This window comes from Dromaius novaehollandiae, chromosome 17, assembly GCF_036370855.1.
Source record: "Dromaius novaehollandiae isolate bDroNov1 chromosome 17, bDroNov1.hap1, whole genome shotgun sequence".
Taxonomy (NCBI): domain Eukaryota; kingdom Metazoa; phylum Chordata; class Aves; order Casuariiformes; family Dromaiidae; genus Dromaius; species Dromaius novaehollandiae.
The window spans coordinates 3,357,644-3,373,055 of NC_088114.1; the positions used below are offsets into that span (position 1 = coordinate 3,357,644).

The window sequence follows — 15,412 nt, forward strand, 5'->3', positions numbered from 1 at the left end:
AGGGGAAGTTGCTATTCTCTGCCAAGAACACTAAATACCAAACATTCTACCAGTTACTATTTTAAGCTGAGTCATGATAACTGTAAACTTTGTGTCTTTTTATTCCATGAAGAAGAATAATTTGCTACAGAACCACCTAAAGCAAGATGTGAAGGTGGTCTGCGGATTAAAAATTGTTTGAAGGCTGCCTCTAATGAGAGATGAAAACAGGACTGCCTTTTTAAATGTGAATGAAAGTGTCTCTATTGGCTATTCTCATTTGAGTAATGCAAAAAAGGGTTAATTGTTCTTCCCTGTTTTTCTGAGGTTTTAAGCGTGCAGATTAGGAATTTTTCTCATCAGTTGCAGCCTTGAATTGCTAACAGAGCTGTCTGCTCTGCAGAGTTGCTGCCCGGAAGCTACAGCACAAATTCAGTATGGCAGCTACTGTGCACAGTCTCAGTACTTTGTGCACGCTTAGTGCTTTTAGGCAGGATAATGTACTCCATTTCTGTATTCCTCACTGTTAACCTCTTGTGTGAACACTTCTCAAATGCATTAATTTGGATTATCTGGTGTACTGTAAGCATGCACCTTAATTTATGGTACAAGAAGCTTGTTGTCCTCAAGTTATCCTAGGAAGTTCCCACCCAAAATAGAATGTCTAATGTTAAAGAGTTGTGTAAAATCCAAATATATTTTAAAGTACCTAAAAAGGAAAATAAGTTTTTGTGTTAGCAGGTTGCATCTAAGCTTTCTGTCAAGGCTACAAAATACATTCCTCATTGCGTAACGTGTGCTCCATTGTGCTATAAAGTACAAGTTTAAAAAGAAAAATCACAAAAAAAAAGTCCATGGTGAATCCAGATTACCTCTTGAAGAGGTAGTTTTGATTAATATTTGCTACATGAGAAGTTTTTAGTGCTAGGTGCAGGCTGAACAGATTTTCACACAAATGGGGCACAACATATTGTCATCCTGACCTGCAGGAATCCTGCAGTTCTGGCTTGGGGCCTCTCTTGGCAACTGTCAGTCACACTGAACACCTTTTGCTTCTTCATTTAATTTAATTCCTCTCTCCCCTGGTAGTTATGAAGAGCTATCATTGCAGACGTTGCAAGCAAGAGGAATGTGATCACAATGGCTGTAAAAAATTTAATAAGTTTGAAAACAAATTATTTCTAACCTTCCATTTAGGAGTGCAAAAAGTGTGAAGAAAGGATCAATAAAATGATTTTTCTCCCTAGTTAGCATTTTGCAAAGATGTAGATGCAATGCATTATACTTTATATAAATTCTTTCAAATACAAGAGAGGTGGACTATGTGGTTTATCTGAATTATCCTTTAGAGAAAATATGAAGACTTTTTTTTTCCTCCTTCCATTTATTCTACTACTTTCTCATAAAATTAGGATAAGAAATAAGTAGTTCTTAGAAAACCTTAATTGCTGATAGAAATCTATCTGTACCTATAATTCAAATCTTTTGCATTCAGTACACTGTTTATACTGAGTCTTGGCAAACATATTTTTAATATTACAGCCCTGTAAAGTAACCTAAGAGATCTGTGGCCTTCAGTCATGGCAAACTTTTCCTGAATGCCTAATCAAAGAGAACTAAACGCTACGAAAGTTGGGGTTTTTGTTTTTTTTGTTTGTTTTGTCCTGTAAATAATGTTGTTGTGGTGTTAAAACAAGATTTAGAGATAGTAGAATATACAACTTGAAATAAAAAATTATTACATCATTAATGTGCTTTGCGATTATGATTATACTGAATACTTTTTACACTTGATTTCATATTCATTTGGAAATGCAGTAAAAACTGTTGTGTCTTACTGCTTCAGGTTGGTGGAACAAAAGCTGGAGTTGTTCGTTTCCTGGGAGAAACCGACTTTGCTAAAGGAGAGTGGTGTGGAGTAGAGCTGGATGAACCTCTGGGAAAGAATGATGGAGCAGTTGCTGGAACAAGGTTAGTCAATCATCAGGTAACAGCTGCCTTAAACATTTTGGATCTTTGTGTTTTGATTTTTCAATTGTGAAAGTTTTTATATCAAAAAGAGTAGTTAGGCTGTAAATCTGACTGTCTACCTTGGTGTGGGGGTGAGGGGGAAAATCCTTAAACAGTGATTTGAATTTTATGACACCTACACGTCTCTGAAAGTCTGTTTCAGCTCCACATTCCTGGTATTAGTTGATCTCTTCTACTCCCACGTGTGTTTTATTCATAGGCTGGTAGTGGAAAATACAATTTCCTGCTTTTTAAACTTCTACTTGGTTTCTCAAAACTTAGGGGAAAATTTTCTGCATTGCAGGAACTGATGGCACTTACAGAAACGTTTGCTCCATCGTAAAGACTAGGGATAGTATAGATGCTTACTCCAGTAAGTCACGTTTAGAAAGCATTAAATCACATCACCAGTTAATGTTTCCGTGTTTCCTTCTTGTTTGGTATAAAGTGCAGGTCTTCAACTCGTTAAGAAAACTTTCTACAAGAATTGTGCCTTAACATAGGTGGTCACAATTTTAAATTTCAAGCGGCTTTTGTTTATGTATAACCAAATACATCTGCTTTATATAATCAAATATATGTATATTTTTGTGTGTGCGTGTATGTATGTATAATATGTATAATCGAATGTTAAATAAAATCTGGTTTTATTTTTAAATTTCTGCTGTCACATTTTTTGTGGCCAGCTCAGCAGAATGTGTTGAAAAGGAAGGATATGCATGTTAAAATCTGAATCTGAATGGAATTTTTCAGAAATAAAGAAATTGCGTATCTCTAGCTCAAGAGTTTTCTCCATGTGGAGTTTCTGAAGTCTGCTCTATGAGTGCTGTTGTAGCCTCTCGAAATAAAGCCAACCGTCCCCCGAAATCTATTATTTAAAGAAATTGTTAGGCAGCCAAGTATAGATTATGTTGTCACCAGTTGTTACCTGTCCTTTAATACTTTTAGATTACTGATCTAGAGTCTGTGTGAAGTTTTGTGGGATCATGTGAATGAAAAGGCAGAAGTTAATTTAGTGCTCATATCTGTGTCTTTTTTTTTTTTTTGAAAAGATATTTTCAGTGTCAGCCAAAATATGGCTTGTTTGCTCCAGTCCACAAAGTTACGAAGATTGGATTCCCCTCAACCACACCAGCTAAAGCAAAGACAACTGTGCGAAAAGTGATTGCAACTCCCTCAGCCCTGAAGCGTAGTCCAAGTGCATCTTCCCTGAGCTCTCTCAGTTCTGTGGCATCTTCAGTAAGCAGCAAGCCAAGCCGTACAGGACTAGTAAGCTTCTTTTTCTATTGCATGCTTTACACGCCTAAGCAAGAATCCACGTGGCACTTGCCTGTGGTTTACTTGCATAAATTGAGAACAGAGCAGATCTTGGGTACAATATACATCTAATTGTGCTTTTTTTTCCCCCACTCAAAGCATGCATAAAGGAAGGAAATCTTAGCTAGCCCTGAAATGTAGCTCAATACTCGAATATTTAAGCTTATGCAGTTAATTCAGACTAACTTGAGTTATTAAGAAAGGGGCTTGTAATGCCAACAAAATGAAAAGGCATCAGTGTGTTCTGATTGGAATCTACGTTGCTAGTTGTTCATTTTTTTTTCTCAGCGCTACCTCTGTATTATGGGGTTTGTGTTTGAGGAACTGGTATCCGCTAAAGCTTCCAGAGACCAAAACTGAGTTATATTGAGCAAGAAGTTTCAAATTGTCTAAAATGTAAAAGTCTTTCTTTTATCACTAAAGAGATGAGTCAGCTGAGAAATACAGAAGTAGCAATTCTCAAGTCTTTGCTGACAAGAAGCCTCTTTCTTTTCCTTTAGATTTGATTTTAATCCTATGAATTTATAAAGGCTAGATGTTGCAAAGTACAGTGCTCAGATGAATTTTAACATTGTACTAATTCTGCCTAATACACTTACTCTGGATTTTTTTGAAATTACTCTACTACATAGATGTCCTAGTCTTGGGTCACATGCAGTGAAATGGAAGTCTTCTGGGAAAGCCGAACTGAGGAAGGAAAACTTCTCTTTCATGGCAATTAAAAGCATAGAAATAATTGTTTTTCCATATTCACACTAGATTTTTTTTTTCTTTTTTGAAACCAGAGTATATGAATACATGTAGTTGGAAAGAGCACTTCAGCTCCCACTGAACTGAAACTGGTAAGCTAGCACACTGTTCCATTGACCAGCAGGTGCAGGACAGAGAAGTGACTTACTATAGTCTTTCAAAACTGAAGCAGATTACAAGTGAACAGAGGTCAAGAGTTGGTCAGGAAAACAGGGTTAATACCCTATTGCAACAAGCATATGGGATCTTTATTTGGCACGAAAGGAGGGACTTTATTACCTAATCTGTCCTGGAAATTACACTGCTAGCTGCACAGTGCCCCCTAGTTTGAAAGTGCTGCAATGTGTTAGTACTACCTCAGAGTAAGGGAATACCTGTTTGCAGCAGAGTTCATGGGGCTGGCAGACTCTCAGTGAAGCATTAGTATGCTGTGATACTCTCAGGAATAAGACAGCGTAGTTTTACATTGTAAATGCCTGCAATATATTTGCTTATTTTGCCTTTGTGTTGTGCCCCAGGGCGTTTGGATCTTTTGAGCCATAAAATATAAAAAATATAATGCTTCTGTAATCCATTATTTCTGGAATTAAAATTTCAGCTTCCCTTCAGCTCTGTTCTTAGGCAGCATGAGTCTTTGGTTCCTATTCAAGTAAAAGAACTGTGAGAATAATTTTGACACTTTCTTTCTTCAAACGTTAACCTGCTGAAGAAACACGATTTCCTGAAAACAAATTTTGTCACAGCAGATTTTTAGTGCTCTGATTTCTTTTGAAATCAGAAATAAAGTCAGGCTGGATTGGAGGAGCTAGACTTGTTAAAAAGCAATAGTTGTGCATGAGGTAAAGTTTCTCACATGTTCTGGAAGGAGACATCTTCCAGAAACTGAGAAGGTAAGAAACAACTGATCTGAACATCAGCGAAAGCTTCGTTTTATTAGAAAGTGAACTTATTCTGTCTCATACCCTTGGAGTCATGCAATACAGTATTTCCAGTGGATTATAGACTTGCCATTCAAGGCTGTGAGTAGACAAGTTAGAAATACTGATTCTGTAGGAATCATAGTAACAAAAGAGTAGGCATGTTTTTGTGATGGCAAGAAAATTATGTCCATGTTACGCTTTGTGGTCAATGTTACTGGGTGCTGGCATTCCCTGCTGTGTATAGCAACTATTCTTCAATGTTTCAATCTCTAAAAAGATCATAGAGGAAGCATGTTCTTGTTCTTGGGCAAGACTATTGGACAGAGCTAAAGGTTAATGTAACAAAAGAGAAAGTCTTTGCATATGGGTTTTTGTTTTAAGTAAGGTTTTAAATGAGATGATGTTCACTTCAGATTTCTGAGCTGCTAAGTGTAAGGTCAGTTTTTATAAACTGTATCAGTTTTTTTTTAGTTCAGTTCCTGTTCACTTTTATGATGTAATTTCAGTTTATTCACTTTCCCTTCTAGCTCAAAAAGTCTTGAGGAAGTAGAAGACAGGGCCATGCTGAATTTCCACTGACACTGGTTCCGTTCAGTGGAGCAGAGATCATGCAAGGTCAAGAAAAACCTTAAGGTTCATTTTAGCTGTAGTTTTCCAGATTCATTCACTTATATCTATACTCTTAAGTTGAATCCTTCAGAAGTTTTTTCCAGAATTAATCTAATTCTAAGTGTTAAATGTTTTAATCAGATAACAGTTGTACTACTTCAAAATGTTTTAGGATTATATTAGCTGTAAGGCTGGCTTTTTAAGGCAAGGTAAGCACCTTTGATCCTGAGTGTTTTCTTCTCAGAGCAGATGCACAAAAAGCCAGTTGGACTTCCAAAAGCTTTCCCAGAGCATTTGGGAATGTTATACTGTTGCTGGTGACCTAAGATTATGACTTGGTAAATAGAGGGAGAATGTTTTTAACTTGCTATAAGGATGCCTTTATATCTTGCACAAAAAGGTGCTTAGAAACCTAACAAGTTAGCCTTCATGTGAGTCTGCAGCACCCACCTTAAACTGAGGCCAGACTTTTGTTTTCACTTGAATGCTTCTGCCTCCTACGTACCACCTGCCGATTACCACAAAATAATCCTACTGTCCAGGTATGTCTGTTGTTAACTTCTAGAAAATGGCATAATTAAAATGTACAATCAAGAAAAATATTTTTCTTTTATTAAAAATGTAAAGGAGAAGATACAGTAGGTTACAGAAAGCATTTGCTTTACTAACCCAGTGTTTGTAGAATCTGGAGGCATCCATGGCTCTTACCTGATACAGAATGATTTTTAACATATTTACTTTCTAAAGTTGACAGAAACATCTTCCCGGTATGCAAGAAAAATTTCTGGTACTACAGCCCTACAGGAGGCATTGAAGGAGAAGCAGCAACACATTGAACAGCTCCTGGCAGAAAGGGACTTGGAGAGGGCAGAAGTTGCTAAAGCAACCAGTCACGTAGGAGAAATAGAGCAGGAATTAGCACTTGTTCGAGATGGACATGATCGGGTAAGAGTGGTGTTGCTGTTCTTGAAATAGAAGCTATAAGACAATGGACTTAATTCCTGAAATTGTGTTGCCTTATTGAAAAGGTCTGGGAGTAATAAATGGTGTTCTAAAACTGAAACAGTCCATACCTATGAGCTATTCCTCGTTGAGGCTTTGGTTTGATAAGATAGCAAATCTATTTCATTTGGCTAAGTTTGGTTGAACTTCTCTACATCTCAATAAGTGATGGTTTTCTACTACTATATGCAGATCTGAATATGTTGATGATCCTGTCTGTTGAACTATCACTTTACCAAATCACGATTAGTGAGATATAGCTATATACCTCAAATTAAATTTATGTATTGCCTAACTTACCTACTTACTATATTTTGTTCTTGTTACTGCCAATTAGCATGTACTGGAGATGGAAACAAAAATGGACCAGCTACGAGCTATGGTGGAGGCTGCTGATAGGGAGAAAGTGGAGCTTCTCAATCAGCTTGAGGAAGAGAAAAGGTGACCCCAAAATGTCTTCATTTTTCTCTCTCTGTTAAGGACAGAATTTTTATTAAAATGATTTGCAAATATGAAACAGATTTCAAATAACGTGGGTATGGGCAGTTATTGTACAAAACTACATTGCAGTTTCTTAAAAATAATGCTAAGAAAAATTTTTTACATTGGGTGGGTATTACAGCTGGTATAATGCAGCTGATGAAAGTTATACTATGATGAATTGCAACTAGAACAGGAAATTAGTATTTTGAGACCTCTTGTGACTGACTGTCCCCTTTTAGACTTGACAGATGGCACTGCTCAAGAAACAGTCCAGGTAGAAACTGGATAAAGACTGTAATTATTGCTTATAGCTGAATTTTATGCAATGCATTCCTTTTAGTATTGCCCTCTGTTGCAAAGGGTTTTGTTCCTACTCATACCAAGTTAGTAGACTATGCCTGAAGTTGAAACACACATCTTCCACTTCAAAGTGAAAGCTCTGATAATTCCATTTCCTAAGAGTGCTGGAATAGGAATTTACGCCTTACATCTCTTGTGAATAATTTATTGCCATCAGTTGCATGCTTCTAGGTAGAGCCTGTCTCTTACAGAAAAAAAAAATCCTTTAGTTTTAATGCCTTTTCTAATTGCCATTCTTAACTGAGGAAAGGAACGGAGATTAACAAACAGATATGCATGGTTAGGTGAGGAAATAATCTGACAAATTAATTGTCTTAATGGATTTGGAATGCTTTTGAAAAGCAAGAGTCTGTCTGGGAACCCATTGTCAGTCTGCGCTGTTGGCTTGTGTGCTTCCCTGAAATCAGGCAGGTGTCAGCCTCCCTGAAAGGCCTCCTTAAAACTTGAAATTCCAGGTGAGGAGACGCAACGGTAAGCCTTGGGCAATTCCTCTGCAATTTGCATGCTTCCATTTTATGGGACCCACTCTAACTGAATTTTCAGAACAGTAGACTTTAGATCTAGAACTGGTTGTATATATTCTGCAAAATAATGCAGTGCTTAAAAATAAATAAAAAGAAAAAAAAATTGCAGCACCTCTGTTTGCCTGGCCATGGACCTGTTTTCACTGAATGCCAGGTCAGTGGGGGTCTGCTTTACTGCAGTCCTCTGTGGCCTTGAGCTCACCTTCAGTGTGTTGCTAGGCAGCGTAACAGTGTCACTGTGTATGCCTGCTACCCATTAACCGAAGTGACATTTTACAGCTCGGGAAATATTTCATGGCTTCAGCAGTGTAGTATTTCTCCTTCCTCCTAACCACTCTAGGATTATTTATTTTGAAAGTTCTCTGTCAGAAGTATTCAGTACAGTCTCAGGAGTAACCTGAAGTCAAATAATCTTTAATCGTCTGTTCCCCAAAGCATGGGAGCGAGGCCCACTTTCAGTATTAAGATGAGACAAATTTAAGTTCTTATTGTCCTTTATCTTTTAGACATCCATCACTTGTAATTCCCTTTGATACAATGACCTTGCTGCAGTTATCTCTACTTCTATCAGCCCAAGCCCAGACATGAGCAGTGTATGCAACTCAAAGGAAAGAGGGCATGCCAGTCCCTTTCTTTGCCACATCTTGCTGTGCGGAAAGGAACAAAGGAAGAAGGAGAAAATCTGGCTCTAACGACCTTCTTCACTGAGGCATACCAGAGGCAGGGGAGGGAAGGAAAAAGATCAATTATTTTAAATCGGTTATTAGCTTCTCGCTTCTAGCTGGTCGTTCTAAAACTCCTGGAGGGGCAAGGCAAGCTGTATCTGTGTTCTTGCATACATCCCCATTCTGCATCTTGGCATTCATTTTGATAGCTAACATGCTTGTCTCTGCTAGAGCTTTGATGCAAGTTAACCAGCACAGTTCCAGAATGCTCTTAGGTCTTTTTTTCTGTATTTCCTAACTTTCTGCTCATTTCTTGGGTGAGTGGTAGAATATACCAAATGTTAGATCAAGCTGTTTGTTTAGGTCACTGCTTTTGAGGACATGCAAAACAGTGAAGGAAGGAGAGAAATGATGATGATTGAAGGTTTTTTTTGTAACTCATCAGAAAACACAACAAAATACCTTCTTTACAGAGCTGCAGGAAGACCGATGTCTGTCTCAGTGGTTTTGTTTTCAAGACATATTTTGTGCGAGAGATTTCTCCTTTCCTAATGCTTCTGGCAGTTGGCTGATAATCAGAATGATGTCACTGTAGTTCTAATTTCCACTGAAAAGTGAGCTTAAAAGCATTTGCTTTCAAAGGTGTCTGAATTTTAATTAATTGTCCCTACAGGAAGGTTGAAGACCTTCAGTTCCGTGTAGAGGAAGAATCCATTACCAAAGGAGACCTAGAGGTAAAATATCTCCAGCTTGGTAAACAGCACATTTAATAGGACATTGAAATGCAATCGGTTCAGATTAACTGTACCCTTCTCTGGAAGAAAGAGGCAGGAATGATTAATAGATGCAATAGGAATGATTAATAGATGCAATACTGGTTCAGGAGTATGCAAAGCACATGAAAGCAATTCCCAGTTCTGCAGTCCTTGAGTAAGCTAACCAGGATTGCACCCTTAATTCAGTTACACCCTTCAGCAAGGGTTCTACTGTGGAATGGCTGTGATTGCTTAGAGTAATTAATTTAATTCATAGTAAAACTCTACTTTTTGCTGTTTTATGTTATTTTGTATTATATCTTACTAATGTTTCTGAAATTGCTTAAAAGTAATCAAATACAAAAAATCATTTTGAAGATATAAGACCGGCAATTAATATTTGTGCCTTTGAGGTGAATATTGAACACTAGTCCTGTTTGTCTTGGATTAGTTTTTTTGAATAATCCCTGTGTTTTCCTTAGGGAAAACCGATTAACGAAGTGTTCTGTCATGAGTTAAATTTTACACAATCTAAACAATTACTGTGTGCAGCTTATTTTTATCTTCCTACTGTTTGTCGAGCTAAAATGTGGGACTAAAATGTAATGTGCTATTATACAGATTAGAAAATACATTTAATGAAGAATTACTCTTGACTATTTGAACACTGCCAGTTTTCATACCAAATTTAAAGCTAAAAAGCAAGATACTTTTTAGTTATTCCCTATTCTTGTTTAATCTGAAAAATACTAGAGCTTCTTGCACAGCATAAAGAGTACAAATTTAACTGACTTGTGACCCCGTGAACCCTTAATGATTGAAAGTGCTAGCCTTATGAAAATGATTCATTTCATATAACATTTCTTTTATTTTAGTCTTCCATTCATTTAAAAATACCTATCTAGACTCTTCATAGAATGCTCCTTCTATTGTTTAGTCCATGCAAGTTTTAGTTTTTTATTTTTTTGTTAAATTAGTCGATAGTTGTGGCAAACCATCTTAAAGCCTCTGGTTTGTTGAGCTACATAACTTAGAGTTTAAACTGAATTCAATATAATGAAATGTGTCCTGTTGTTTGTGTTGGAATGATAGTACTAAGTGTGCAGGTGAAATATTTTTGTTTTTGTTTTCAATTTTACTGATAGCGAAAGAGGCAGATTTCGGAAGATCCAGAAAATGTAAGAGGGCACTTGAATGTGCAGAGACATCCCATGTTAACAGATTGTGTACAGAAAATGCTTATACTTATTCACTAACTGCATAATCTGTTATTGAAACATTGACTCTAGTATTTGTGTGCATGTTGCTTTCAGAGCAATTACAACATTTATCAAAAAGAATGTGTGTAATGACTAAACGTTGTAATCCCCATTAACTGAAGAGAGGGCAAATGTGTCATCATCAGAATTCTTTAGTGTCAAAAACTTTGCAACTAATTGAAGAGTATAGGAGCTTGTAGAAAATGACTGTCTTTCATTTAAATGTAGGATTTCAGTTTGCTTTTCTCACAAAATCCAGCATGCTTTCCTATGAGCTCCAACTGCTGTTCAATAGATGCAGTTTGCAGTTATCTGATTAATTTTTCTCCAAGTTTAAAAAATAATTAAAAAAATGGAATGTTCCCCACATCCCCCCTTTTTTTCTTTTTTTTCTTTTTTTTTTTTTTTGCCATGAAATGCGAAGTGGAGAGAGAATTTTTAAAAAGTCTTAAGAGTTAGTGGGCCAAACTGTCTTGTTTTTTTACTGTATCTTAATATAGCTTCTCCCTGAATTATGTGGGACAAACATATGTTACTGGTTAATAGAAATTGCTTTACAAGAAATTAAAACAGCCCTGTCACTTCCGTAGTTCAGAATAAGTGGAATTCAGAAGCCCTCTCTTTTTGATTGGATTCAGGAAAATTTATCACAAGCTGCCTCCTGTGCTGCATCCCCAGCCAAGATAGGAAGTTCTCAAGACTAAAACTGGTTTCCTGCTGTGCATTCTTAGGTGTTCCTTTTGCGAAGCTACTTCAGCGATCTGGGTCTCCTCTATTCTTCCAAATCAGGCTCACGGTGTGTTAGAAGTAAATCTGCATGTGCCCTTCCTTTCTCTTGTTTTGTGCACTCCTTGTTTAATCCTATCTCTACTCCCGATTTCCTATTCTAATTTTCCCATAAATGGACATCTTCACTGTCTGAAGGAGAGAAGTGGGTGATCACTTAGTTTCAAAACTAATGTTTCATAATCTCAGTCATGTTCTGTGATTATCTCAGCATGAAGGGACTGAAGGGGCTCTTCTCACCCCGACCCTAGAACTGATTATCAGCATTTATGGCTTCAGCACAATTTCACAGACTGAGCTATAGATGGAGAACCTAACTGTATGTTTGTTTTGAAGTGAAAGAGTAGCTAGGATACACAAATGCTGAAAACGGTTGATGACTGCTCTCCGATGTTTGGATTGAGTGGAATCCTTTAGGGTTCAAGCCAACATAAAGCTTGTCCCGTTTCCCTATCACTCTTCATCTAACTGATGTTTTGGAGAAAGGGAAGATGCTTCCCTGTTGTTTTTCTGTTCTTCTTTTCTGTTGAAGTTTACAATCAAATTCTCTTCTTTTTATATTACTCTGCTCTCATTGATTTATTGCACTCTGGGTTTCCTCAAAGAGGAGCTTATCCTTTAGACATTTCTCTTCAGATGATCGGGAAGGAAGGTTGAGTGATTTAGAATTTTGCAGTGAATTTACCTCGTGGGGAACAGGAGCCTGCCCCTTGGAAACCAGGCTTGTTTAAAGGATAATTCCCCCATCTCCTAAATGGTGAGAAGAGTGGCCAGCAAAGATCATCATCTCTGGAATTTTTCTTTTAGCTTCTATTTACATTTTGGTAAAATTTGTTTTTATTTGGAATGCACAGGAGATGGGATTTAGAAATATCAGTAATCAGTGCTGATATTTCTGATTTTTGCAGTATTAAAGCAATGTCTATAAAATGAATGATCAATAGTGTTTTGTTGTTTATGTAGTATAGAAAATCTTAAGATAGCATATTTTGCAAAGTGATGTGAGGAGAATTCTGTGGGTGTCAGGTTTTGGTTTAGTTGGTTTTTAATAGATCCTTTTTGGAAATGCAGCGAGGAAGGTATGACTATCCAAAATCTTAAAATACTTTTAGGATTTAGAATTTTTTTGTGGATCAGAAGTAATACTAACTAGTCTGAGAGAGGGGACTGAATTCTACCCGCTTTTTTAAAACCACCAATGTTTTAAAGTTTTTATTTCCCTCAGAGTATTTAGTTCAGTTGTCAAAGGCTGCTTAAGGTAAAATATAATAGCCCAAGTTCTGATGGTTGTCGTCCCCCCCCCCCCCCCCCCAATATGCTCTGAGGATCTTCCACTGATAGAGAAACACATCTGCTGTGGGTTTCAAGAACTGAATCAATCTGAGAAGCAAATTTAATGATTGTGGATTTTAGTATTTTAGATCTAATAACTGCATAGTGAAAACAGCCAACTGTTTTCAGCAAAAGAGATATTTTTTAAAAAAAATAACGCTGGAACAGCACCAGATGTCTGCATGCTTTTGGGAAAGAAGATAACTTGATGCTGTCAGAACAGAATACTGTGATTGGACAGAAACAGGCCTGAAGCAAAACAGGAGATTCATCCCCCTCTCACTTGTGCTGCAGTGACTGTGTAAGATCTTTTAACTGCTGTGGCTGGTTTGGAGGCAGTCCTAATCAGCTCGTCACTCTTTATAAATAACAGTTCTGCAGGGGCTTCAAACTATCCTATTACAAAGACCAGAGAAGCAGCAGTGTCCTGCCAGCTGTGCACACACTGCTACACTATGGGCTTGGCAGCTGTGTGGCTTTGGTATTATTCACGCATCTTCCATCCTTTTGGATTCTTTCAATCCAGTGTTCAATGGGTAGCTTTTCAGGTTGCAGGACTCTCTCTTATTAGGAATAGTTCATAGGGTTCTGAGCTTTTCTAGTGTTTTACTCTGTTCTGTGGTAAAGTAACTGCTACCGCTAAACTCTTGAAGATCTTCCGTCAAGAGAGATGCATGCAACTTCTTGGGCTAATAAACGCATTTCAGCCTAACCAGCCAGAACTTCATTCTCTTTCTGGAGATCTGTTACTCTTGATGAGGGTAAGCCCTGAAAAACTGCCCTTTCTGGAAAACGTACTGTGAAACAACAACAGACTTCCATAATCCTTTTAATTTGGGTGATTACTTTTAAATTACATTGACCTGTTCAGATTGACAAAATATTCAGATCTTTGCATTTCAGAAATAAGTGTGACACCTAGTTCTTAACTCTGTATATTCCTTTTTCCTTTTTTCTTTTCTCTTCTCTTGTCTTTTTCTTTTCTTCTTTTTTCTTTTTTCTTTTCCCCATCTCAGAGGTTCTAGTCAGATTTGGACTAACTGCTAGACTTTTCCTGCATCTCTCAAACTTCAAGCTGTCTTGCAGGCCTCTGGGAGTATCTGGGAGCATCTGGAAGCCTGGGTATCAAGCTTACTGATATTCTGCATTCTTGCTAAAAATGCTACCCCTTTTTTAAGCAAAAGACAGAAAGTATCTTGTTGCTTAGTTTCATGTGCTGCCTACTTCTCCTTAGGAAAACAATGCCTCTTAGGATTACAAAAATCTTAAAATTTTTTTACTTCTCCACCTCATTCAATGTAATTAAACCTCAGTAATTATAGAGCAACCAGACTGATTCACCTGTTTGCCTGTCTTTAGAAAATCTCACTTGTTGCTTTCTTCCATCCTGGAGGAGGAGGGGGAACAGTTAGGAGGGATCTGCAGTTATAGGCAACCAGGTTCTTTATTTCTATATTTCAAATAATTCATATCCCAGTGACACATGAACCTTGATGTTCCCAGGACGTGGCCAAAAGGATTTTTACGGCTGAGACTTGAGATACAACTACTGCTGTAAAAGATTGGCTGTGAGTCATCACATGAGCTCTGGTGGTGAATTTTCATCCCTGGTTCATAATTAAATCATTTAAAAATATAAGCCCATTATATTGAGGAAAAAAGCATTAGTGGGATGACAAGAAAAGGGACAAATCATCCTGTTAGAACAGATGTATATATTTTTTTCCGTAACTATTCTAATTTGTGCTGAAAACTTCATGTACTGATAAATAACTTCTACTTGGCTGCATGAAACTTTTTTGTTCATATTTCTTCTTGTTTGTGGGTTTTTATTTTTTTTTCCATGTCAGTCAATTTACACTTTCAGTCCATCTTTCTCATCCATCCATAGCATTTCCCTGTTCATTTTATCCACTGCATCTTCTCTGCTCATCATTGGTAGAAGATTCTGGCAGCACGGCCTGCATGTGGCTACCTCCTCTTGTGCTGGCATGTGATGGTGGCACCGTTGTGTTCTCTTCCTTTCCCTTTTTACTAACAGACGCAGACCAAACTGGAGCATGCCCGCATTAAGGAGCTTGAACAGAGCCTGCTCTTTGAAAAGACCAAAGCTGACAAACTCCAGAGGGAGTTAGAAGACACTAGGGTAATGGTTTTCACTATTTAAATAACAAGACTCGTTTGTGTTTTGGAGGATTTCTGATGACACTGTCTGCTGGATATAAAAGAGCTCCTTGCTTCTGCAGTGATCAGTGCATGCTATCAATGTAGCTGGAACACTTCTAAAATTGTCATTAATTTTGAGCTTCAGTAGAGTGTGTGCGCGTATGTATGTATATGTGTACGCGTTTCTTCAGAAGAATTCAGGTAAGATGATTTCAAAATGCAAAAATAACACTTGAATACAGGTGAAAAGTAGCAAATGGGCCTGTGAAGTGATGTAAAGGAGTGCACAGTGATTCATTTTTAGAAGCAGCAAAGTTCATTATGTCTGAAAGAAGATCCACATCTTTATGCAAAGATATCTTTGTTTTTAACACAAATTTAGTATTCCAGGGCTGTATTTGGTTTCTGAGGTCTTAAGAAGTGGCTGTATTACTTGTTTTGCTAAACCATTGTTTCCAGTGGCTTTCTAGGTTTTTTTGCCACCCATGACATGAT

The 15,412-nt window shown here is 37.4% G+C and overlaps 1 protein-coding gene across 9 annotated transcripts in view; it reads left to right on the forward strand.

The window, feature by feature from the left end:
* CLIP1 (CAP-Gly domain containing linker protein 1) overlaps positions 1 to 15,412 on the forward strand; it is an 87,309-nt gene that overhangs the window by 36,352 nt on the left and 35,545 nt on the right. For 6 of the 9 annotated variants that reach the window (XM_064521953.1, XM_064521952.1, XM_064521954.1 and 3 more), the window contains 7 exons: positions 1,826 to 1,950; positions 3,042 to 3,258; positions 6,333 to 6,530; positions 6,925 to 7,028; positions 9,293 to 9,353; positions 10,520 to 10,552; positions 14,793 to 14,897. In XM_064521953.1, the coding sequence (XP_064378023.1) occupies positions 1,826 to 1,950; positions 3,042 to 3,258; positions 6,333 to 6,530; positions 6,925 to 7,028; positions 9,293 to 9,353; positions 10,520 to 10,552; positions 14,793 to 14,897 (843 nt within the window). The remainder of the gene's footprint in view (positions 1 to 1,825; positions 1,951 to 3,041; positions 3,259 to 6,332; positions 6,531 to 6,924; positions 7,029 to 9,292; positions 9,354 to 10,519; positions 10,553 to 14,792; positions 14,898 to 15,412) is intronic. The other 3 variants (XM_064521957.1, XM_064521956.1, XM_064521958.1) reach the window with 3 other exon arrangements.